This window comes from Miniopterus schreibersii (genome assembly GCF_964146895.1).
Source record: "Miniopterus schreibersii genome assembly, chromosome: 7".
Lineage (NCBI taxonomy): Eukaryota > Metazoa > Chordata > Mammalia > Chiroptera > Miniopteridae > Miniopterus > Miniopterus schreibersii.
Window position 1 is genome coordinate 17,638,647 of NC_138108.1, and position 25,990 is coordinate 17,664,636.

Consider the following 25,990-nt stretch of genomic DNA (forward strand, 5'->3'; position numbering starts at 1 on the left):
AGCCATGTGCCATCCTTCAGTGTGGTCTCCCAATTTCTGCATGCTTTTCTCAAGCTTGCTTATGCAAAGAGTTCTACACTGGGTAGGTATTTGTTGTCCTTTAGCCTGTCCTTGAGCACTTCTGAGTTTCTGTTGATGTCCTTGACCTGGAAAGAAGCTGGATTAGTCTCCTTTACCCATCTCCACCTCAGAGACTTGCTTTCACTTTCATTAGCAACTTGGTTTTGGTTGTGTGCATTTTTTTTGGAAGGCCAGCGGTAAGCCATATGATCCTCTGTTATTATGGCATCTCTCTTGGGATTTTAACTTGGGAAGAAATACCTAATGGAGTCTATGGAAACATGGAAAAGATTTTTAAATTTTGGTTTCTTGATGCTTATTTATCTCTGTAGATCAAAGAGAATGGTCTGTAAAGGCTTCACAGGCCTTGTGGTGTGTTTTTCATGAAATACTTACACAATTATTTGTATTAGCACCCAACTACTTGGCCCAGACCCTTTAATATTATATGGTGTTATTGGATTACACTTTGAAGATATAGCCATTTATTTTTCTCCTGAAAGCTTCAAATGTGCATGATGTTATTTAACTCATGCTTCCAAGAGAAAGGCAGTTGTCCTCTCAAAATATGCATTATTGCAGGAAATTTTTTACCTGGCCAAACAAGTGTGAGTCTCGCTTGTTGGTTGTGATGAGGTTAGTGTGACTCACAAAACATTCTTGTTTAGAGGCTGGAGGATACTGAGGTTTCAACTAGATAAAATCAACTTTCTGGAGATCTTACTTTTCTATTTTTTGGTAGCCTCTGATAGAAATTGCTTTTTTGAGCTTTCTTTTACGATTATATGTTGTGTCCATATAATCTTAAAATTTTTGTTGAACTGTATTTTGAGAGAGAAAAAATAATGTAATTGACCCAAAATATATTCAGATATGCAAGCCTATTTTTGTTAAAGCCCCACTAGAAATTTTTATGGAACTGTTAGAGAAGTCCACTTGAATTAAGAGATCTATGCTTTTGGTTCTGAAGACTTCTGGCACCCCTCAGGAGCAGTAACTGTGAAAGGCTGTCACCTTTATCGAGCTTCGTATGTCCTGAAGTGGTCAGTAAGACCAGGCATTTCAATCTGCGACTGCAGGTGTTGGCTGGTTTCCTTTATATTCTCCGTAGACATTTCACATTCCAAAGTAACCTTGCGAAAAGCTTGCTGTTGTCAAGGATCATTGTGCTAACGCTTCTTTATGAATTCAGTCACATGATTCAGTTATTAAAGAAGCGCTAGATTTAGAAATAGGTGGGAGTCCATGACAATAACCAGTAAATCTTACACAGAATATTTCCTTATCTATATAAGATTTTTCTGTGCATAAGAACCCGGGTGAATTTGAATAACTGTATACTTACTGTCTGGAACTAAAGAATCCAATATTTTCTTTTGTATTTTTGAAGAATATAAGCAGTATGGCCAAATACTTGTCATACTGTTGACAGGGAAGTACAAAGTCAACTAAGTGTTTGTAGGCTTCAGTTATAGACAGGGGAATTGTGAAGACAGACAGAATGGGGCCATGTCCCTGCTGCCTCATGAAATGGCAGAGAAGCTAAATCCAGGGTAGCAGTTCTGAAAGTAGCAACAGAGATTCCACATAAGCAGTTTTTAATTCCTTTACTTGCTTTATGAGTACCCTTTGCCAAAGTAAAGCCTGATTTCTAGACGTTTCTAATGTATTTATCCCTTTTTAAACTTATCCTATCTACCTTTGCTTTTCAACTAATAAATCTTAATACTCTTCTCCTGGTTTGCAATCTTACTGGGCTCAATTTTTCTTATACCTTGTTTCTGATAACATTTGAGACAATGATAGACGGGAACACTCTATTACCTGGTTTAATTAAGTTGCCAAGTATAGATTATTAAAACCAATTGCTTCCTCTTGTTATTCTATAATACAACGGTATATATAAATTGTATCAAAATATTTTCAAGAAAATTACAAATTTGCAAGTTGTCCGTTATTTACATATGTGTGGAGGCAGAATTTAGCAAAAATAAATTTGACTCAGAAAAATGACTCAAAGTATGTTGGAGTCACACATGAGAGAGGGAAAAATTCTTAGGAAGTAAGAATATGAACTCTACTTTAGAGCACTAATCCCATGAGATATTCTAGAAAAACAAGAGGCCCACGGTCAAATAAGTTGGGGAAGCATTGTATTCTGCTGAGGATTTACAGTGCTTACTGAACTACTCAAGGATCCAAGAAATTCAGCCCATAAAATTCTTCAGCTTCACTTAACCACAATCCTTATTTCACACAACGTAGGAAAACAATCTCGTGAAAAATCTTTGGAAATGCTGCTTGCAGTCCATGTAATTATGTGTTAATACATGGTCCAATGTATTTTATAGACTATATATTTCAAGAGCTGCAATAAGCATGTTGAGTACATAGAGATAGGTGCATCTTATATACCTTTTAATTTTTAACCTGTCCTATGATATATGACCTATTTTTGGTAATTGAGTTTACTTGTCCATATGAAGATGCCCAAATTTCAAACTTAAGTTTCTCAAAAGAATGAAGTATCAGGATACTGAAATGTCCTTCCAATTGGGTATTTCGCAACAGCAAAAATGTTGCCTGTCAATTTCTTGAATCCAATATAGTATTTCTCAAACTACTAAAAAGTATTTACTTACCTGGCCTGTGGCGGATGTTCTTCAGAGAGCCACATTTGGACGTCACATGGCTTAGGTCGATCTTCTTAGTAACAATCTGTACCTGTGTGAATCACATAAAATATGCTTAAAATAGTTTAGACATGAACAAATCCCCTAAGCTCATCCATAAAATCTAGAAACATAGCCAAACTCACAACACACTACAACATATCCAGGAACCCAAACTGAAGTACATACACACATAGGAAACATAATCCCCCATATGTCCTCCCACAAGTTTGGTTGGAAAGAAGGACCCAAGTGAAAGAAAATCCTAAAATAGAAGATTTTATTAGTAGAAAACAGATCATGCCACAAGGGGACAGAAACACCTGGATTAATAAGGCAAGAACGAAGCCACATCATGTTAAACCTTCCCATAAGCAAAGAGCCAAGTGAAGAGAGAAATTAGTCTTTCAAAAGTGATTTTTACATAAAAGTGACCGACACTGCCCATAGATACAAAAAGAACAGCATTGCTTTAAGATACAAGAAGAAGAAAGCTGTAAACATGCTTTTCTAAAACAGTATTATCATGTGTTAGGTAAATGGAATTTTTCTTGTGCACCAAATTACTAATTACAACATTTTTTTTTCCTTTTTGTATTTTGCTGACATTATTTCCTCTCCCAGTGTTTAAAACAGTGCTCCTGCAAGTGTGGTTCATTGTCCATTTGCATCAGAAGTTCGTGGGAATTACTGAACTGGACCCTGTGGAAATGGGCCAGGGAACCTGCACATTTGAGTGAGTGATTCTTCTCTAGTGGAAAGTTCAAAACTATTGTTTTGGAGGCTGGAAGCTCCCCTACTTATATTAAATTCATTAGTTATCTCAATTTATTCTTTCCCACTAGGTGTTCTGACCAGCAGACCTGCAGTAGAGGACAGCTGGGCCCACCTGCTCATCCCCTGGAGCTATTTACCAGGACTGACACTGTTTCTGTGAGAGTACCGGGTGCTGAGCAGCAACAGGGCAACAGGGAGGAGGGCAACCATGTCCACGTAAATACTGACCCTGAGACTCAGCCCAGCAAACCTTGCTATGGACTTCCCATGACAGTGACATTTTTATGCTCAGTGGATCTACTTTGAACATCAGGTGACTGTTTCTGGTAGAAGTCACTTCTCATCTCTCCTTTCACTGCTTGACTCCATCTCTGCCCAGCTGAGGAGCAAGGAGCCAAGAGTCACTAGACAGATGAGAATTCCGGTTTTGGTACTCTAAATTATTGGAGTCACAGAGAGCCAGGGCCTCGAGTTTAGATGACAGGATCTGGCCTGAGTTTGCCTGTTTCAACTCTGCCTCAACTACACTTGAGAGACATGGATTCATCTGTCCCTTCCTCTCATAGGATATTATTTCCACTCAATTTAAGAGACAGGAAAAATACCATTAGGACATGTACACTGGGACTTGAATCCTTTCACTTCAAATTACAGATGAACCATGCTTCACCAGTTTCGTATTATTCCAGGTGATTTCCAACTCTCGGGAATAATGAGGCGCGGAAGGCCCGTTCTACACAGTGGGTGTGTTCAACTGTATCGGTCTGCGCTTCAAGAGTAATGTAAGTGGAACTAGAAAAGCGTGCGCCCAGGCGACTTCTGCAGGGGAACAGAGACAGCATGAGCAAATACCCTGGGGCCAAAGGCCAGCAAACAAAATTGGCAAGTGAAGTGGGTTTTCCATCCCCCTGAAGACCATGGTGCACTCCATTAAGGTTCTGTTTCTCAGTTGAAAGGAAGTAATTTGCTGATGATCTTAAAGGGAAGGATGGGAAACCCATCACCAAAAATGCAAGGCTGACAAGCTCCCAGATCAGGGGAACATGTGGCGCAGCAACCAGAAGGGGGAGTGTGTTGGGAAGGAGGCAGGAAAGGAGACAGGGTGCTGGCTGTGCAGATGGCTCCGCACAATCAGGACAGCTTTCCAACGGAAGCTTCTACTTACATTTCCGCCCCCAGCAGAATGTTTGATGTTATCCTTGGAACCACATCTGGACTGAACCTTGCTAAAATCGATCTTCTTGTTTAAAATCCTAACCTAAAAGGAATTGGAGGTAACTTCATTGTGCATTTTTCTTTCAACATGCTGGGTATAGGGAACCGGACTGGGTAGTGCCCCAAAGGCTCCAGACTCCCTTCCACCTACATAATCATTTAAGAGAAAAAACTAACACTGGAACTGAAGAGATCTATCATAAAAATGAGACTCTATTTTTCTGCACTCCCAAGGGCCAAATGCTTGAGAACCTTAGTAGGCAGGCATAATCTGGGAGCAATTAGAGGAACAGAAGTTTAGAGGAACAGAACTTGGATAATCTGTGAGGAAGAGGCTTCCAATACTGTGGGCAACATTGGGACTCAAGTTCACTCTATGGAAGGTCCGATAGTATAGCTCAGTGTAGTTCAGCCCAGGATCCTGAAGGATATGCCAGTGCCCTATCTGCCTCGCCTTAACCCTGACAATGTCAGCCATCACCATTATAAATCATCTTGTACAAGTGACTTAACTGTATTATTGGCCCACATAGCACAGGTCTAGTGAATGCTACTGGTGAGGGTCCTCATTCACTCAGGGGAAGAACCCCTGGTTTCCTAAGAGGGTCAACAAGGAGGCCTCCCCTATAGGTTTGGCTCAGTGGCCTTTTGAAAGGTCTCTCTCTGACAACTGCTCATAGACAGCCATTACCCTTGGATGGTGGGTGTGGAAGCATTCTTTCCATTGGTGGAAAGGAGAAAACCAAAGAACTTTAGTTAGCTGACTTGTACTACTAGGTCACGTAGTCCAGGCCTTGGTTGGGTCCAACAGATCTGAGGTTAGGTGTTTTATTTCTATTTTCAGGAAGTTCAGAATTATCTTGAAGACAATAGCAAATCCAGATCTGGAAATATATTAGTTTGTTGTAATATAATGTGCAAAGTAATAACTCTTGTGACTTCTTTGATGTGTCTTTTGACTTCTGCATATCTTGGAGGGCAGATAAGCAAAGTTAGCATGGAAAGAAAGGTTTATTTTTGTTGTTTGTTTGGTTGGTTTTACTTTGTCTAAAACTACTATTATTCCTCCTCTCCCCCAATAGCTAAAGAGAAACCACATTTTCAGTGCTTTATGGGACAGTTTATTCTCTTATATATAAAAAATCTAAATAAATTTATCCTAGATACACAGCTGTGTCCCAAAATAGTATCACATCTCTTGGTCTTTTCAAAAAAAAGTAAAAAATTCAAGAGGACATGAATCCTGACTATTTTTAAGTAGGCAAAGCTTAAATCGCAATGCCTGCCTAACTAACATTGACAAGATAGCTGTCCCCTATAGGGAAGTATCATTGACAACTCTCATTGGCAGCCCAAGGGAAGGGCCTCTTGTCAAAATCTGAATTTGGAAGACGTGATGATTGGACCGCTCTTTAGGGCATAATAAAAATTCCAGTTTCATATCACATAGTTTATATCAAACAACAAGTGTAGTTGTAATAGAAGAATTTCCTATAAACCATGATGCACGTACCTTTAAGTCAACAAGGGCCTTTACATTTCAAGCCACAAAAATTAACTTTAGAAAGGAAATAATTTTTACGTATTATTTCTAATAATAACACTTTAAATTTTTATCCATGAAGATCTAATTATTTTGGCAATGAAATAGCATTCATCTATTTCCTCATCCTTAGTAATACACAGGGTCTCATATTTCATTAACAAATTTTAAATTAGAGATCATTATAGTCCCACTCAAGTGACTCATTACAAAGGGATCAAAAGCCAAATGTTAAATCTGATTCACTTGCTGCAAAAATGGAAATTCTAAAATTCAGTTGCATGAATCTGACTCTATCATTTAATCAACTTTTTCACAATTTTTATGACTTCCAAAATGAATTATTCAAACCCAAAGTGGTTACACATATTGCTAGCATTATTTAGAGATTATTTAAATCTTAAAATCCTAAAACTTAAAGGTCGATTTCTGTTGATTTTCCCCAGACTTTCTAGAGTCACAGATTTTCTACTGAAACAACCAGCTGACCTTTTTTTATTTTATTGATTTCAGAGAGAGAGAGAGGGAGAGGGAGAGAGAGAAACATCAATGATGAGAGAGAATCGTCAATCGGCTGCCTCCATCGTTTGCACAGCTGACCCGAAATGACCATCTGCTCATGAATGAAGATGCACATCATTCACAAGGCAACCCATCAGGTCCACAGAAACGGCCGGGCAGAGGTCATGACGCACCTAAGCACCCTCTCCAATAATCTGTAAATGACAGCCTCTGTGAAATCACCTCATTAGTAACTATAAATTATCATAAGGGTACAAAAATGATGCTGTGTATACTGATCTTCATAAGGCTGATGGAGATGAAACAAGAAACCTCTCAAAACATATAGGCATATTTCATATAAGTCAATGTGCCTATAAGAAATACATAGAGAAGGTATAAAGTGCCATTCATTGAGTTGTTGCTTAAATGTTTTTAATGCTATACATTTAGAGAAATTGTTTATTTTCCTACCCTTGCTTAATCAAGCAACTGTGTTCTTCAACAACTAATGCTATTTATTCTAAAACTTAGATTTAGACAGTTTCAAAATAAACTTAATAAGATAGTCTTACCTTTGCCTTGAGTTAAATTAGCCAAGCTCCCTGTCTACAACAAATTCAGAATTGCATATATTCTTTCCAATAGAATGAACTTGTTTTAGCTAAAAAGATTAACTTTATTGCTTTCTGTCAATCTCATCATATCTCAACTAGCTTATCTGTGACATTAGGCATCGATTTGCCTCACTGAACTAAGCCACAGAGCGGAGACTTTTTGCCAATAGAAAACTGGATTTTAAAAGGAGAGATGACAGCTATAAGCACAAAACCCATATGTATAGAAGAGCAAAAAATGTTCAAATTGGAGCAAGTAATAAACTTCTCAACTTGGAAAGTTGTTGAATTCCCAAGACACATATATATTTTATTATACATTTTCTCTCCCAATTCTTAGTGATTGTGCAAATGTTAAAACAACAATAAAACTTTTAAAATTCTATCATTTGCATACAATCTAACCACTCCAAATTGTATGATGATAGAGCCTATGCAGAGAATTAAGGTTTCATCTGCAAATTTACTCCCATCTTCATCAATAAAAATTGTGCACCTATCTTTTTCAATACCTACATACTGCATACCTTTACTGCAAAACTTGGCTCCTACAGAAAGAATTGCTATTGTCTTGTCCTCTTCAATGGTTCTGGGTTGGCTACTGTCCATTCAAATGTCCTAAGATAATCAATTTACAACTGGGAACAACATACATGTGGCTTCAATTGCCCCCCAAATGTACATTTATAAATTTCCAATTAGATCACAAAGGTTTTCAGCATATCATCTTGACAATTTCTAAAAAGTTTTAGCAAAACATTTTCCCAGTCATTCTATAAAGCGGAAATCCGGTCAAACTTTCTAGTTTAACATGTACAGAAAAAGAACCTCTCCACACTCCCTGTGTTTGAGATCATATACTGTAAGGAGGCTTTTTACAGGATAGTGTTAAAATGTTGAGTGATATATTTTTCCTACAAGGGCAGTTCAACTGCAGTGCATCTCTTACATTTTCTGCCACTGATAAGAAAAAGAGTGGCAGGAAAAATTATTGAGGCTAAAAGGAAAGGCTTTCTTGGAATATTGAGAGGGGAATATAAGTTTATTCACATACAAAGAAAATTATCACTTCCTTTCTTCTTTCTCTCAAAGATGGGTGTATTATCCCTTCAATGACAAGAAAAGTCAACCTATCCCATGGGTACATCAATATCACAAGGAAAATGCTAAATTATATTTTTATTATCTCCTTCCATGCTAATTGCTTAGTCCAAACATACAGTATATAAGGAAGATTTGGGTCAAGGCAGAACAAAAAGATCCCTCGTTGGAAAAGCTGTGAATGTTTGCTCTGGAGCTGGAGTTAATAGGTAGAGCTTTATTAATAACTCTATCCAATATAATTACTCTTAAATAGGGTTCTAGTACAATTTTATTCATCAAAACCATATAGAACTATCTATTCATTATCAACAGGGATATTCGCCCTTTGCAATGTTCAGGGAACAGCAACCAGAGAACAAACTTGGTAAGCCATGATCTGATTTGGAGTGAACATGGGGAAATGGTAGAAGATGTCACAGGAAACCCTTGGGGGAGAAGGAAGGAGAAGAAAGAGGAATCACTAAAATATAGTCAGATGAGCTCACAGTCAGGATCTAAAATAGAACGCTCAAATTTTTATCAGAAATGAAATTTTAATCTCTTAAGTTAAAATGCACAAGGCAATCAAGATACATTTAGAAAAGATCTGTTAGCAACCAAATGAAAGTTTCTCTTATATGGTCAAACCAATTTTTATCCAATAATAACCAGAAGAAATGGATATGTCAGGTGATTTTCATTATATTTTTTAAGCTAGCTTTCTCCGATAAGTTCCAAACTCTTGGTAATTAATCATAACCAGTAACAGCACCTCCCTTTTTTTTGGGTAAGAACTGTTAGCTTATAATATGAGGAAGGTATAATAATTAGTGGGGTTTTACACCTGGCAGGAAATACATATTCATACGATTCTTACCTGCCCCCCTTTCGGCTGGTATTTGATGTTGTCTGTTGACCCGATTTTGGATTTGACATTCTTCAGATCTGGCAGTGGTTGGTTAATAAGTCGAAGCTGCTTAGGAGTAGCGGGCGATTTTGGAGGAGTACGTATGATGGCGACTTTCTTCTCACTGGGCACCAAGATGGCAGATTTGGGGGTTCCTGGAGTGTGAGGGGTCCTGGGATAGCTAGGGGTCCCAGGAGTGCCTGGGGTGCGTGAAGAGTAGCTTGGTGGGGTGCCAGGAGTGATGGCAGTTGATCCAGGGGTAGTGGGGGTTGAAGTGCCACTTTTTCCTGCTCTGCGAATTGGCTCTGACCCTATATTAACAAATCAAAAGCAAAACCAAAAATTCAGCACAAGAAAGTTCTCCTCAAGGTATCCTTCTTCCCATAATTGTCAGAACTCACAATGCATTCGGTTTCTAAAGCATTTAGAACATTTATGAATTACAGCAATGCTCGGAAAGGCGAGCCTTCTTTTTTTAGGTTCAGAACCTGGTACACTTTTTTTGAACATGCATTGCTATCAAAGCAGGAGTAAAACTTGGGTTGTCTTGGTATGTTCTTCTTAATTCTGTTACGAACATGTCAAAGCTGTTTTTTACTTGGGTCACCATTAAGGCATATGGACCTGCCATTAGCTGCAAAAAGAGTCTGCCCTTCATCTTCCGTGGGTTCATATTTATTGCAGGTTCCTTGAATGGTATGCAGACCATTCATTCTCCCGTGCAGTCAGTTAATTCCCCAGGTGGACATACAATATAAAACTGTGATCTCAATCACATAACTGGACTGTGCAGAAAGTCATTTATTGAACTGTGTTTCAATGGTTCCCCCTCAGCTTATGCTGAGCACTGAGAGTTGCAGGTGTGTTTACTGAAAGCGGTTCAATGATGTCAGACATTGTCTACAACATCATGTGCTTTCCTCACAAGGAAATTAGTCTTAGTTCTTAATACCTACAAAGTCCCTTTCTCTTCTTAGAAAAGTCGGATGTTTTAACATTTATTCACAGTAAATTTTGTACCTGTGTTTTCTCCTCTACTTTCATTACTAGTTTAGTAGTTTGAAATCAAATCCATAATCCCTCACTGTCAATTATTCAGGATATTGCAAGATGCATTTTTTTTTGCCTCAACTTGACTTTAGTTTCATTCTATCATCTAATTCCTTTCCCCCATTTTCATGTATGTTTCTCTCATATTACATTTTTAAATGTTTTTGAATGCCATTTCAAATGTTTTCTGAAAGAATAATGATGTAAATAAAAATACACTTTACAAATTTCAAAGCACTTTTGTCAATACCAAACATTGGATCACCACCACCACCACCAGTATATAGACATATACTGAGAAAAATGACTCGGTTTCAATCCCATTTAATGGATAATAAAGCCGTATGCACTCATTTCCTCCATGAATCATTTTGATTCAGACAGCTCTTCAGACCCATCAGCAGTCTGGATTTTCTGACTCTCAGGACAAATGTAATCTGATTTTAAAGCATGTTTTTACAAACGTAAAGTGTAAGTCCATAAGCTCTGCTCCAGTTATAGGATTTAAAAACAGTGATTAGAAAGGAGGCCAAGCCAAAATAACCTACTAGTGGTCCGCCGCGCCGACGAGAAGGAGCTGTTGAGGGAGAAGGAACTGTCGTCTCGGTCGCCCCGGTCCCCCGAGCCGGCCCTCCGCGGCGGCAGGATGGTGGAGGGCCTGGGCAGGGAGGAGCGCTTTTCTGGGCTCTTGCTCACTCCATCCTGCTGGGGGAAAACAGAGGCCGCTGGGTTCCCGGGAATCCTCAGGTTTAATTATACGAGGTGATTACATTGCTCTGGCTAGTTTTCCTCCTATGCTGACAGATGAGTTTCTTTAACACACGCCACTGGTTTCATATGCTTCTAAGCATTTCTACTTCAAAACTCAGGATTCACATTTGCCTAGAGGTTTTATGAAAACAGAGTACTTTGGATTTAGTGTTAATAATGGATTGTGAAGTTCCGATTCTAAAGGATAACATAGGCAAAATGACTTTACTCAAGTAATTTTCAGTAAATTAGTAATTTTACTGAAAAACCCTCATTAGCATGATAATTTATTAATCAAAAAGGAGTGCCAGCAGGGCATTGCATGCATAACATTCCTAACAAGGGCCACTGCCATATATTGTGCACTATGTGACAGGAGCCAGAACCGCTTTCCAACCACTTATGATTTAATTCTCACTACAAAACATAAGCATTTTATAGCAGAGACAGTTTTAATCAGTTTATATAATTTTTTTCAAGATCATCAAGTTGGTAGGTGGCAGAGGTTAGTATTAAATCTTGATGTGTCTGATGCCAAGTCCAAACTTTCCATTGTATTATAATTTATTATAAGATTTTATACAATATTATATATAACACGCTACATGTAATATTAGATTTAATATTTTATTTGTATTTGAAATTTTATTAAATATCAAATAAATAATAAATTAAAAATGGATGGTATACCTAATAAAAGACATTTTCTATTTTTTTAATGGTTAAACTGTTCATAGCTACTGAAGCTTTTCATTTGCATTTGTTTTTCATAAAAGTCTATTGTTTATATGTCAGTTATATTAGAATTTAAGGTCTTTGCTATCATTCACTTATTGAATGGGGTCTTATAACCTTTTCCCAAATTATATTCCTTTCTGCACCTCTGACCGACCTGCTGCCTTACCTTGTTCCCTGATTCTGAGTATGGCAACCGGTCTGTGGAGCCCGCTGAGGTGGGCTGTATTAAAAAACTGTCAGAAAATGTAGTCCTTTTAGTCGGACTAGGGCAGGCTGAGCTGCATCTTGGGTACTTTGTGTTACCCTGTAAGGCAGGAATCTTTGACAAGGTAGAATTCTAGCCATGAAAGAAAACAAACAAAAGCACAAAATAAACCAAACTACGAAGTAAAAGGAAAATTTTAAAAATGTATAAACATATAAGAAATTAAATGTATACTTTTAATAAGAACAGATGATAAATGGTTATAATTGATGAATAGATGTATGTTTATATGAGAACAAAAGATTTTCATTGAATACCTCTTTTTAACTTAAGAATATTCATATATGAGAATACAGATTAAAATATTCTTTATGGATTCAAAGTATAAAGTCTCTGATTAATCCATAGGTCTTACATGATACCATCTTGTGAGTCTGTTGGAATTGTTCCTTTGATAAACACAGCTCTTAAGATGTATAGATAACCGATACAGTGGTCACATTTCAAGAACGTTAGAACAAGGTATATTTAAAATCTGATAAAATTTTCTTGAGAAAATATATTTTAGACAATCTATGCTGATTTCATCAGAAAACTACAGAGTTTACATTTGAGTTTATTTTATGAGTAAAATGCATACTGGGGACCAAGTTATACCATAAAATTCAAACATTTTTATGCATAGGTTACAGTTTGTATGATGTGTTATAAACTCTAAAAATGAAAGTCAGCACTAAAGAGACTGCCCATAAAAATCACAAGACTGAATTGATAGGTGTCGATAATCCAGGGGGAGATGGTGGGCAAGTTTAAGTAAGTGGGCTGGGTGCATAGGGTTTTGAAAGAAAGCTATGCTGGTATGCCACATGTATCATGGGAAACTCTATTATTTTACCTTCCAATAATTCATATGACTTAGTTGTTTAAAAATAATAGTTGAAACAATTTTTTATCTCAAGTTTGAACTTCCGTAGCCACTTTACCAGAGGCAGAAGTACTCAGGTGTTGCACAAATCACTTCCCGTTTTACAGACCCAGCACCTGGTGTGGGAATGTTAACTGGGTCAGCAGGAGTCATTCTTTTTTTATCGATGCTACCCACAAAGTAGTGAACTTCAAAAGTGTGAGTATGGGAAAGAAAAATGGAGTAATTGGATTGCTACAAATTATGAAAGAAAACTACTAATCTGATGCTAAAAACAAAAACAAAATAAAATAAACACACACAAAATCCAAATGAAATGAAGGATTATAGGTCAGGTTCACAATAAAGATCAATTGAAAACTCGGAGATAACTGTTCTGATGGATATACGGAATATCAGAGAAAAATAAAAGTTTATCTTAGGATTTCAGGAAAAAGGAAAAAATGAGGTTACAAGGAAGAAAAAAAGGGGATGTTAAATGAAAAAGTTAGAAAAAACTGTGGTCTAATCTTCTTCAGAAAGACAAGATGGGTATGTACAAGGGAAAAAAGTTAATTTTGTGTCAGAAGATGCATATGGTTTCTGTCTTAAGCATTGAATGCCAACCCCTGTAGAATTATTCAAAGGACAAGGGACTTGCAGAAAATTTCCTAAAGGTTTTCCAATTAACTTATGATACAGGAATTTTTACTCCTTCCATTATTTTGGGAAAATTAAGACACAGGAAGAAAAGATAATATAGCTAATATTGGACATGGTCTGTTTTCTAGCCTACAACTCTTAAAATCACAGTATTTTCAAAATAAACACTAATATTTACCAAAGCAATAAATGGATTCTATTGCTTACCATATGTTCAGGGCTACGTCTAAAAGTATCTATATACAAATCAAATAAATATATATCTATTTATGCTTTTACAACATAAAGCCTCTTGGGTTCAAGATGATATGAGAGGTCTGGCTGTTATTTGAAATGAATTCCTATTTTTGAGAATAAGTGAAAAGTGGAAGTCTAAAATCTTACTTGTTTTGAAAAAGCTAAACAAAGAATTGTGATTTATATTTAATACCTGATGGCTAAGACCCAAGAACACTGTGATATGTTACTAATTAACATCACTCAAATTATTTGTTGTAATTTTAGGATTTTATTAGTACTCTTTCAATTTCTTTTTTCTTTCAATCAGAAAGAAGAAAAATACTTCATGTTGACCTTGGTCTTTTGGAAGTTTAAAAAATATGGTTAATAATATGAAAAATAAAATTCACAAAATATGAAAACAATTTTTAAACATGTAAAGAAGTTAAATATCACTAATACAACCAAATTAGAATAAGATGTTTCATCTCCATAACTTGGGAAATATAGAAAAAGTATAGAAATATCTAGAAGAGATGACCATGGGCACTCTTGTATACAGCTGGAGGGCAAAGCAGTCAGCAGAATCTTACTGGAGGCCAATCTGTAGCCAAAACTTTAAATATGGGCCTTCTTCTCGAAACAATAGATTCACTACTAGGAAATGCATATGGATGCATTCAGAGGAGTTAGCCAAAAAGATTTTTACACAGTATATTGTTAAACAAAAAAATAGTTTCAATGTTAAATAATAGGTAGTTGATTAAGTATATACTGTAAATGAATAAAATGCAATTTTATATAGTCATTAAAATAATGTATAAGGATGTTAAATGACAGTGTTCTGTTTACTGTGTAAGAATTGATACATAGTGTTTTTGTTATTAAAACTATAAAAGTGTACAAAAAGTCAAGATTTTACATCAAAATGGTAACAAGTTATCTTGAGATAAAGGGATTCTAATATATTTTTACTTACTTTTGCTCATCTACATGCTTAATTTGCTCCTATTATTTTGTGGAAACAAGAAATATGTATTCTGAAATTTAGTTTTGTGTTAATTATAATCGTTTAGCTTGAACCTATGAAAAGTAAGTAATGGGGCTCCCCTCTTTTTACCAGATCACCCTGCTGCTCCACGTTTTGTCTTACTAATAAAGAAAAGCCTAAATCCCAGCTCTGCCTCACCAGCCACCACCACGTGTCATCCCAGAGGACATTCAAACGTGCCCGAATGCCGCCGAGAATCATTCGGGTTTCAAACGACGCGTAGGGGTAAACAGCTAAAGTCTAAGTCATATCTAAAGTTATTAAAACACTGCCACCAATGCCAAGGGCAACTTCAAATGAAGAACACAGAAGAAGTTCGTGTACTCACAGCGACTTTGTCCTTCGTCTGCTTAAATACACTGGGAACCTGATATGACTCTCCGCCTGCTGCTGTGGAGAAGACACAAACAACCCCATTCTTAGTGGCTAAAACCCATAAACGCATTTCCAGTACCCTTTGGATATTCAGTTCTGTCAACAGACTAATGCAGAGCAACATTTTGCTTATTTTGAGACTCAAATTCGGTAACCTAAAGAGACCTGAGTAATAACAACACCAGAGCATGTGGCTCCCACTCCAGGGCGTGCTGATTAACACAGCCCAGGGTTCACCGAAGCACAGCTAAGCACACCAAATAATTTTCTTTGCACCGATGTACCTTTAAATTACTATGACATGAGGATAGATCCTTTAGAACGGGAGTCACAGAGTAGCAATCTGAATGCTGTGGAATTTAATTTCATGACTGGTTTCCAGGGTTGGCACGATATAAAAGAGAGTCCATGAAGATCCCCAAGCCCTCCTTCTGTGGCCACTGGCATACCTACAGATATTTCTGCCTTTTATATTCCCAACTCTGTTGGTCGGCCACCCCCTCTTCCCTCTGCACCCTTCCATTTCACAGTATGAATGACACACTTGTTTGATGTGAAACGCATCACATGAGAAGAGAAGGGAAGAAAAAGAGCTTCTCAAAGAGAGAAAACATGAGAGAACTTTAAATTCGGGAATATAGAACACGTTCTACACATGAACTTACTGCATGAAATTATTACCACATCTGTTACTGTTGTTTCTCATGCTGTTCTTTTATACTTCGGGTCTCAATTTGAAACTCCATTATCTCCAGCATATTTTCTGTTGGTGACTTACCTGACTTGACTTAAACGATTGAAAACAATCCTTTGTGTTTTGGAAAACTTTCCATGCGCTTAGAAAATGAAAGACACAAGCTTGTGTGTTTACTTCCTTAATTTTCTTTCATAAGAGGGAAAACCTCGGGGTGGGGGATACGCTTATCCTTATAAGCACTTTGAATGAATTTCAAAAATGTCTCTTGTGCCATCTGCAGCTCTAACATAAAAATAATAACTGTGTACAATATGCTCCATGCTATTTAGGACTGGCTAGTAAGATTATTCACAGATTCTGGAACTGATTTTTTTTTTTTTTTTTTTTTTTAGGAAGAAGCAGTGGAAATGATGCCTCCTTACTATTTCTATAATATGTCTCAAATTTCTGTGACATAGAGTTTGCTTCAAGCCAGTGGCACTCTGTCTGGTGTAAGCTTTCTGCCTGAGTATCTTAACCTTTGAATAGAATAAGGGAAGATCCTAATTCGTCCAAAGATCTTAAATTTCCTTTAATGATTGAATTCAAAAGGCAATTTACTCTTGCGTGATAAACTGAACAGAAATGAATATAGGTACTTCATCAAACCGTTGGACATGTCCTCTGAAATTCCACAATCCTGATATAGCCTTTCAGGTAGGATATAGGATTTTTATGCCCAAACCAAGAGTTTCTGCCTGCCCAAATATATGTCTAACTAGAAGAAAAATTCCACATTTAACGAAAATGAACTAAGTAGGATGTGATATAAGATTTAGAGACGACATGTGAATCCTAACTATTAAGTAGAGGAACTCTTCAGCCTGAATCTTTGTGATCAAGGTTTGTACACCATTATACGCCTTCTACTTTCAAATACCACCTTAGAGACTAGTTCTTGAAGAAAAGCACATAAAACGATTCCAATATGAACACAAATGGAAAATAACTGATTATTAGTGGCTACCATAAAACCATCAGTTACTTGACTCTTTTTCTTACAAAGGTTAATGCTTTTTCTTACAAAGGTTAAAACCATCTGAATATTCATTAAAAGGCACTTCTAATATATAATAGAAAGGAAAAAATTCCTTTCTGATCCAGCAATCTGATATCTTATTTTGTAGACTGCAAGTATGCCACTTAACAAATGTTAAAATATATTGTAAATTAAGATTATCCTAGTATAATTACACATTTAAATAAATACTTAGCACTATAATTTAGGAACAGAATTTGCAGTATAGATATTTGTGTGGTTTTTGTGTGATTTGTAATATATTGCACTCCTTCATTCCATCACTTTTTTCAACAGTTGAAAAAAAAGCATATTTGAAGAAGACAAAAAAATAAGAAGGCAGTGAAATAGAAATCCACTTAAGTTCTAAGAAATTTGGTGGGAGAGTTTTATCTTTGAACTTTGAACACTGAATTATATAGGAAGATTTAGCAGTTTGGGCCCAACACGTTTAAGGAAGTCTCAACGATGAAATGTCAGCTGAGAGATGTCATTTCATCCAGAGCAAAGTCATTTTGCGACCACTATTTCACCCCAGATTTTGCTTTTCATTTTCAATCTCAAAATCACTGTGTATTCTTAGTGGTTTTCAGTAAGTTCATCAACATCAGTAACAGATTTGGCAGCAACGATACAGAAAATAGGACAAATACGTATGGGGTTAAGCGTGAGGGAGATAAATAAGCAAATAATGAGAGTGCATACCACGGTTATAGTCATCGCCATCGTCTAACCAAACACACAGAATGAAAATAGGAGTCCCCAGAACGTGACACTAGAGCACAATGCCAAGATACAATCACTGTCAAGTCTGAGTATGACAAAGAAACAGATGGTCATGACCTCTTCTGCAGGGAGGGGAAAAAAAAAGAATGATACGAGACACTTAATAGCGAAATCGTTCATGACTACTGAGATTTTGGGGGGAAGAAAAACAAAATGAAGAAGCTGCTACGGTAATGAGATTAAAAAAACAAAACCGAAAACAAAACATGTCCATGTTTGCCAGCCACATTGCAGAATTGAACAGTCACCTGTCGTTTTCCGCTTAACACAGGAGAGATGAGTTGGTCTAGTATATTTGATAGCAGGTTTTAAAATGAATTTCCTGGAGGGAGAGTGGGCCTGAACTTCTGTTTTTTTAGCAAGTTCAGCCTTCTTATAAACTGCTATGAATAAGAAAACACAAAGAGCATACCATCAGGAAAAAATGAACATTTGGAGCAACACCGAACAAAACGTCATTAAATAGTTAACCACTGTTAGGCAGTTTCTTCTAGAAAACGAGTAATAATGAATTACTTCAAAAACATTTTTTAAAGAAGTGATTGTGAAATGAACCTTTTTTCCTTCTCACTTCATCTCTGGAGACTGTGCTAGGCTCCTTTTTAGCTATTTTCCTTTCAGGAGTGGAAATTCTGCCTCTCCCGGTTTTAAAAGGCTTTTCTTTTCTATGTTTCTCGAGAGATGATCTCCGAGCTTCCTTCTCGGCTTTCTCCTCTTTAGGGACAGTTTCTAACTGTTCTGTCACGATGCTCCTATCATCATCTGCGGATCAAAGCAAACCGTGACAAGAACAACAGCGAGAACATTAGTAACCATCGTGCAAAACCCTTCATCCAGCTCACACAATGCAAAAGAAAGACACAAGGGGGGCATTTTTTTAAATGTTTAAAGTGGGGGGGGGGGGAATTCCATTAGGTTATTGGATTTTCTTTGGGAGCAGAAAATTTAAAAAAATAATGCACACCTTGAGTGTCCACCCAGAGGCTGTCGGCGTCCATGATGGAGTCGTCGATGGTGGTCTCGTCCTTGTAATCGTCGTAGGTCTCGGTCTTGTACTCAGAGAGCGCAGCCACGTCTCTCTCGGGGGAGGCCGGGGCCTCGGGGGAGCCGTCCCTGGGTTCCGCCTGGGCTTTGGCCGCCTCTTCGCCTTCAGTCTCCTCCTCGGCCCGAGGGGACGGTCTCCTCTCCACCTCTGGCTGCTCGAGGGCCGCAAAACGCACGCTGTGGGAGCCCGACTCCCCTTCATCAGTGGTGGTTTGCACGACAGTGATGAAGTCGTCCTCAATGGTCACAACAGACTCAATCACGCCTTTGTGTTCACCCGGGCAGGTCTCCAAAAACTCCTCCCTGACACCCGGGACGCCCAGGTCAGCAATCTGAAGGGTGTCTGAGCGGAAAAGCAGTTTATCGTACTCTCCCCGGGCTTCTATCTCTTCCTCCTCAATCTGAGCTTCTGCTGGCTCAGCCCCGACGGCCTCAAGCAACGGCTCTGTACTGTCAGAGGGCGTGATGGAGATATCTGGGGTGTCTTTGCTTTCTCCTTTGGGCGGCTGAATGAATTCCAGCTGGGCATCTGCTCTCTCATCTGTCTCAGCCTTTGAAACAGCAGGTGCACAAGGTATTTCCACTGACAATTTGATGGCAATCTCATCTTCTTGAATTAGAGAAGATTCTGGGGACGTTTCCTTCTTGCCCTCGTCAGGCTTCAGGGACTCCATGGTCAGGCTCTCGTGCTCACCACTGGACTCATAGGACTCCTCTTTGTCTACGGCCTCCTGGTGTACCAAGTCAGGCTTGGCTACTTTCTCCTTGACTTCTGTCTCACTGACTCTGGTGCCTTCTTTCATGTGGCCCAAGTCAACACCCATAAACACATCTGCCTCCTGAGGGGTCGGGGATAAGACAGTGAGGTCCTGGGTAGCCTCGAATTTAGGCTCTGTTGATTTTCCAGCATCTACTTTTAGCCCCGAGGCCATCTGTCCAAACTCACTGATTTTAACATCTAAGTGACCCTGCTCAGCTTTCTTTGCAGCAAAATGCAGTTCTGATTCAGCTCCTTTGGCTTGTTCTACTTCAGCTACCTCTGGCACTGAACTGAGACCTTTCTCTGCTTTCTCAGCCATGACAGGGGATGCATCTTTTGATACCGTCAGTTCTTTGGCCAAAGCATGCTCGTAGGTTACCCCTAATCCAAATGTTTCAACTTTGTCACCAGCCTTTTCTGTTTCCCTGGCATGTTCTTTTGAATCAGTATGTTCCTCACTCTTTTCTAGTACAGTATCCAGCTTATCATTAGCTTTCCTCTCCTGATCAAACTCCCTACCCAGCCCTGGTTGGGGGGATGCTTCTTTCTCAGCACTGAACTCATCTTTGACTCTTCCGGCAGCTGCCAATTTTACTTCAACCAGTGAAAGGTCTGTGGCCAAATCTCTTCGTGCTTTATCATCAGTGCCTTCGTAAAAAGAACCACTCTCTCCTGATAAATTCTCACTGTCTTGAACAGGTGATGGGAGTGGGACCGTGTATTTATTGAACACACAGTAGCCCAGGTCTTCAAGCTGACTGTCCGTTTTAACAATGACATGGTTTTCATCAGTGACAGGGGCCAAGCCAGTACTACTCTCCTCAGTGACAGTCTCTGATGGGACTGATTTCCTCCTGCCAACCTCAGCGTCTGCACCCACAGAAGCTAGTCTTGATCTTGTGCCTGCCAGATCTAGCATTTCAGGCAGGTCAGGGGCCATGACAGTACCATTTTTGTAATAATCTTTGGCTAGGAATGGCGATTCACACACAGTCTCGACTTGAGTATTTCCCTCTCTGGTAGCTTTTTCTCCCTCTATCTGTTCTTCTTCCTCTTTGCTTTCTATTGGGAAGCAAGGGGCTTTCTCCACTGCAGGGGTAGTGGCTGGAAGGTAATCATCCCCTTCGTCCATACTTCCACTGGTGTTGGTTAGAATATCAGAAGCCAGAGGAGAAAGATCATGCCCCCGACCAAAGTTAAATCCAAGGGCTATGGAATCCAGGCAAGACATGGGCAAGTTGATTGACATGCTTCTTTGTTCTATGGCAGACCTGCCACCAAGTCCTAAACTCCTGCTTAGTGTCAAATCGTCCTTATTCTTACTGTGGAGATCCCTTTTCTCCCCATACACTTTTGGATCAATAGTGAACATTCTTTCTTGAGGAGAACTGGGTTCTTCAGGTAAATCAGGTGGATAACTCTTTGCAAGAGTGCTGTACCCTGCTTCTTGTGCTGGAGCACCAGGCTGAGATTCTTTACCTGCCTGAAGTCCCTTGTCGCCATGTTTATGCATGGGAGATACAGTATCAAAAGACTCTTGGGCACTTTCTCTTGTGTCACTCAGTTCATAGTAATCGCTGCCTGGCTGGAAGCTTTTGGTCACTTCTTCTTTCAAGGCAGATGTTTCAAAGTACTTGGACATTCCTGACTTATCTTCATAAAACGGCATGTCAAGCTCAGCTAATGTTGCAGCCCCAACTCCCTCAACCTTATTATCTCTGTCAGCAATTTTTTCTTCAAATAGGTCCTCGATAGCATTCTTTTCACTTAGCGCAGCTGGTTCTTTCGTGACTTTCTCCAGTGTTTTAGAGGTCAAAGGCGAACTTGTAACAGGGAATGACTCCTGTTTTAATGTAGGTTCTTGGCCTTTCTGGTTTTCTTTTGAGAAAGTGTGCTCTGCAAAGGGCTGAATTATACCTGTTTCTTTATCTGTCAATTTGGGGGCTTCGCTCTCTTCAAGCTTTAGCTGAGGTTCCCTTTCAGTAACTGAAGATTCCTGCCCACTAAGGGTGGACATCTCTTTTTTCTGCACACTTTCTTGCTTTATTGCTCCTTTTTCTTCTCCTAAAACTCTCTCTGGGACACATTCTTCTACAATCTGAATGTGGGCATCTTTGGGTGAGGTAACTGCCTCCGAAGCTGGTACTTCTGCCATTTTGTGAGATTTATCCTTATGGGGCTCTTCAACTTTAGAAATGTCTTTGGCTGCTACCAGGCCACTGGTTTCTTCCAGAGATTTTTTGTCATCTGGCTGTAATAGGGCAGGGGCAAAAGGTGATGCTTCTGCAATTATTTCATTCTTCATGACATCTGAAGGGAGAGTGAAGCTTCCACCATGAAAAGGACTCGGCATGGGAGAATCAAACTGTTTCCCTTCCCATTTTGGGATATCCTCAAATACATCTTTTTTCCTCATGGGTGTTAGGGGGCCAGGAGATACTGGAGCAACTAAACCCCACTCATCCTTTGCTTCCATTGGCATTTCGATGAACCAGTCCTTTTGTTCTTTTGGACCTGGGGTTTCTGCAGGGAGGCCAATACCAGGTACCACTAGGCTTGGTTCTGTCTTCTGTTTCGAGTCTTCTAGGCCAGCACCAAGAGGGTGCCCAAACAGAGTGAGAGGCGCTCTTCCTTCTTCTGTGCCTTGTCTGTCCTTTTTATCCAGGGAAGTTTTAGTTGTCTCAGGCTGAGAAACTAAGGCAGCGTGTTTAAAGTCTTCACCAGGCTTACTTTGTTTCTCTGGCTCCCTTTCCTCCTTGTCTAATGGCTCAGCTAAAGCGGCAGTCAATTCCTGTTGGTCATGGAACTCCATCTTCGAGGCTGTAAGTAAACCTGAAGTAATTGGGTTGATTTTTTTAAAAAAACAACAGGCAAGTGCTTTCAGGCAGTAAGCTTAAAGTTATATTTTGAAATGACAAATGAATGGCAGGGTGAAAAGAAAAACTATGGAACATGCAAGCATGCTACCCGTTTAAAAATCAATATGAAAATGTCAAGATTGAGATATATTTGTACTACTGCTAAAATGAGCTCTCATTGTGAATTAATGCCTACAGGAATCAAAATAGAGTATACTGTGAATTTTTTTTTTTGTCTGTTTAGTCTCTCTAAACAGTATGCAATATGTATTGTAGTAGAAAAAAATTTCATATACCTTCTTCAGATAAAAATTATGAATTAAAGAATATTGAATATATAGCTAATAATAGGGTACAAAAGAATATATATATGTATATATAGGACTAAATATGGGAAAACATTGATTTCTACTGAACTTTTTCATTTGTTTTCTCATTTAAAGTGCATTTGTAAGCCATGGGCAGAAGTCCAATTAATTTATAATAAGAGTTAATAGTTTCAATTATTTTGATCAATAAATGCCAGGAACAACTTTGGGGGCATTGAAAGATTACTAAAATAATTTTTGAAAATTTATTGGGATTAAATTTCAGGAATATAAATAAACATTTGCTATTGACTTTATATGATATGGTCTAAGAATTGACAAGTCAATTTCTAACATGTATTCAAAATTCTTAATTCCTGATCATTACTTAGTCTGTATGACAAATGTAAGAAAATCTGAATTATAATGTTAGTACTAGGAAGTCATGTGAATAACAAAATTTTTAAGAGAGTCAACTATAAAATATCTCTCTCCTTGATCATGACCTCATTCTCTGGAACACATCCAACTGGAAGCATTCACCAGTATTGCCTTTAGAGATGCTTCACAGAAATTAAATGAATCTTTTTTTTTTTAATTTGTTCACCAATCAAAAAGGGTTCAGAGTCTCACTTGTATTTTAAGGTCAAAGGTATTTCACTGTGGTCACTAAGGTTAATATAATTATCTGGAAAAGATCTGGAAGGGAAATAATAAAATTCAATCATCTCTCGAAGAGCAAGTGTATGGACCATCATTACCTTATATACTTGTGTGTCCTGTTGTAACAATAGAAAAGAAATAGTTTATGAACTTCTAATAAAGATTAGATGAATGAAAACCCAAGAGATATGGGGATGATCAAAGGGGTTGGCTGCCATGGAAAGGAAATGATATGAGAAGCATCAGCAGGAGCTTTTAAGGAAACCAAACCAGTCTTCACTGAAGCATAAACAACATAGCATATCACGGTTGCAAACAAAAACGAGTCTATCATTGAAGCCTCTATGTGCCAAAATTCAACTCTGCGATTTGAAATAAAAGCATATGAATTGCTGTCCCCAAAATAAAAAAATAAAAATACACATGTATTAGCAATGTGACTGGCAAACATTTGAGATGAAGGGGTGCGGGGACAAAAAGCTAACATAGCGCCATCAGCCTGGCTGCAAAGCGTATTGTATCATGGCAAAGTAAAACCAGGAATCAGCTGCAGCAGAGGAAAACGAAGCTGCCTCACGGCACCTGCACAAGCCACACCCTCTGCACAGGAAGCCTAAATCAGTGGTCTTGGGATCATGAGAAGGCTCAGCGATGGAAAAGCATTGGAAAGGCATCAGGTTGGTAAGCTGGTGGAGAGATCATTTGCAACAAAACACATGCAGATCCTAAGAAAGACACACCTTCCCTGGCAGAGGAAGGGGTCTTTACTTCTGAAGACACCTCCGTGACCTCTTTTTTACTTTTCTCCTGTGGGGCCCCTGCTGGGGCACTCTCTCCGGGAACTACTGGGGCCTCCATACTAGATTCCACTTGGCCCTCACTGAGGCCCTTGGGTTGGTCTGAGGCCTTGGCAGCCCCACACTCTTTCCCAGGAAGAGTGGCAAGTTTCTCTTCCTCAGCCATTGGAACCTCTAGCGTTTCTTCTTCTTAGGGATGAAAAAGATGTTGACATCATGAGCACAGAACAATGCACACACAACAGAAATATCCAAGGAACACTTTCAGCTCCATGATACTGAACTCAGAAGAATCTCTTTTACCATTTGGATGAGCAAATGCATATTCTAATGCAACACACATTGGGTACTGCTTGGAAAAATTAGGTATAATCTGCTAATAAGGATGCCTTTTAAAGCCTAAATAAAATGTCATTTGTTTTAAAATTTGAGAGCTGAAATGGTTTTATCACTCCATTACCACTTAGTGGTAATGGCAGCAAGTTGCACGCATGTGAGAAGCTTGTTGGAAGTAAGAGATGGTGTTGCCAGATAACAGATGGTTATGAAAAGATAGATGCATTGATGTACTGAAAAAAAAACACACACTTTACATTTGTTAGACATGTGCTGTTTTCTCCAATGCAAGAAGTCCCTACATACAAATTTCCAAGTACTTTATTTAAAACATGCAAAGATTGCTAAAGAACTCCGGGAATAAAAAAAGCCTGGCCTCAACATAATATCCAATCAGTTATCTTTACAGCTTTATCATGAAGTCTACTAAAACTATTTAAAGTATAATTTATTTAGTATTTCTATGGTGAAAGACTGCCTAACTCAATTTATTTTACCTTCACAACACTATATGATATTAGAGAATATAAAAACTTTAAAAGAGCGAGTAAAATATTATGAAAAACAAGGCTCAGGTACAAGTTCAACCTATTTAGAAAAATGTACCTCTGGGACACAACTGTGTCATATTACTAAACCCCCTGAAATGTCAGTAATGTAGTTCATGTGTAGTTCTCTTTGACACTGAACAGGAAAGAAAATGTGTGTGTTATCTATAAAGTCTTATTTCTGCAATTCAAAAGAAAACCACCAAGGAAAGATAACTGCCTGGCAACCAAATATCACCTCAAAAGGTATGTATTACATGCAAAAATGTTAAAACAAACTAAGGAAGGCCAGGAATTATCCTGCTCATTTACATTTCAAATGCCAGTAAAATAAATCTGATTTTATCACTTAAGAAGTTAGAGGAAATATATGTAAGCTATTTTGTAGTTTTGCAAATAAAAGATTCTTATAAAAATTCCTCTGAAACTAGTACTCATTGTTTCAATGGCCCTGTGAGAAAGACTACAGACAGAAAGAAGTTTTCTTTTTTGAGAAATATTAAAACCCTTGGAGTTGGGGGAAGAGCAGAGAAATACTTCATTTATTCCTCACATTTAGCACTCAGACACTTTCCTTTTTGTAACTTAGCTTCAGAAGTAACATTTTTAAAATTCTAATTCTAATTTATTAAGGCAATTTTTATAATACCTTAGAATTAGAGATTTTGATTACAGCTAAGAGACTTTTAATATAGCTGCTTTACTAATATAATCTCATCAAATAAAGCCTAATCAAGTTAACATGTTTTCCAAATCCATGTAACTTTCAGCCTTCCATTTTATGATTTTCTATAAATCATGTTTAT

The 25,990-nt window shown here is 38.2% G+C and overlaps 1 protein-coding gene across 35 annotated transcripts in view; it reads right to left on the bottom strand.

Annotated features, from left to right (window-relative positions):
- The window catches only part of MAP2 (microtubule associated protein 2), a 214,013-nt gene that overhangs the window by 2,258 nt on the left and 185,765 nt on the right, over nt 1-25,990 (bottom strand). For 7 of the 35 annotated variants that reach the window (XM_081143129.1, XM_081143125.1, XM_081143126.1 and 4 more), the window contains 9 exons: nt 18,835-22,506; nt 18,426-18,632; nt 18,119-18,253; nt 15,284-15,345; nt 12,080-12,250; nt 10,974-11,130; nt 9,346-9,686; nt 4,675-4,767; nt 2,703-2,784 (listed from right to left, as the gene is read on the bottom strand). In XM_081143129.1, the coding sequence (XP_080999255.1) occupies nt 2,703-2,784; nt 4,675-4,767; nt 9,346-9,686; nt 10,974-11,130; nt 12,080-12,250; nt 15,284-15,345; nt 18,119-18,253; nt 18,426-18,632; nt 18,835-22,506 (4,920 nt within the window). Of the gene's footprint in view, nt 1-2,702; nt 2,785-4,674; nt 4,768-9,345; nt 9,687-10,973; nt 11,131-12,079; nt 12,251-15,283; nt 15,346-18,118; nt 18,254-18,425; nt 18,633-18,834; nt 22,507-24,243; nt 24,490-25,990 lie in introns of all 35 variants that reach the window. The other 28 variants (XM_081143105.1, XM_081143103.1, XM_081143104.1 and 25 more) reach the window with 19 other exon arrangements.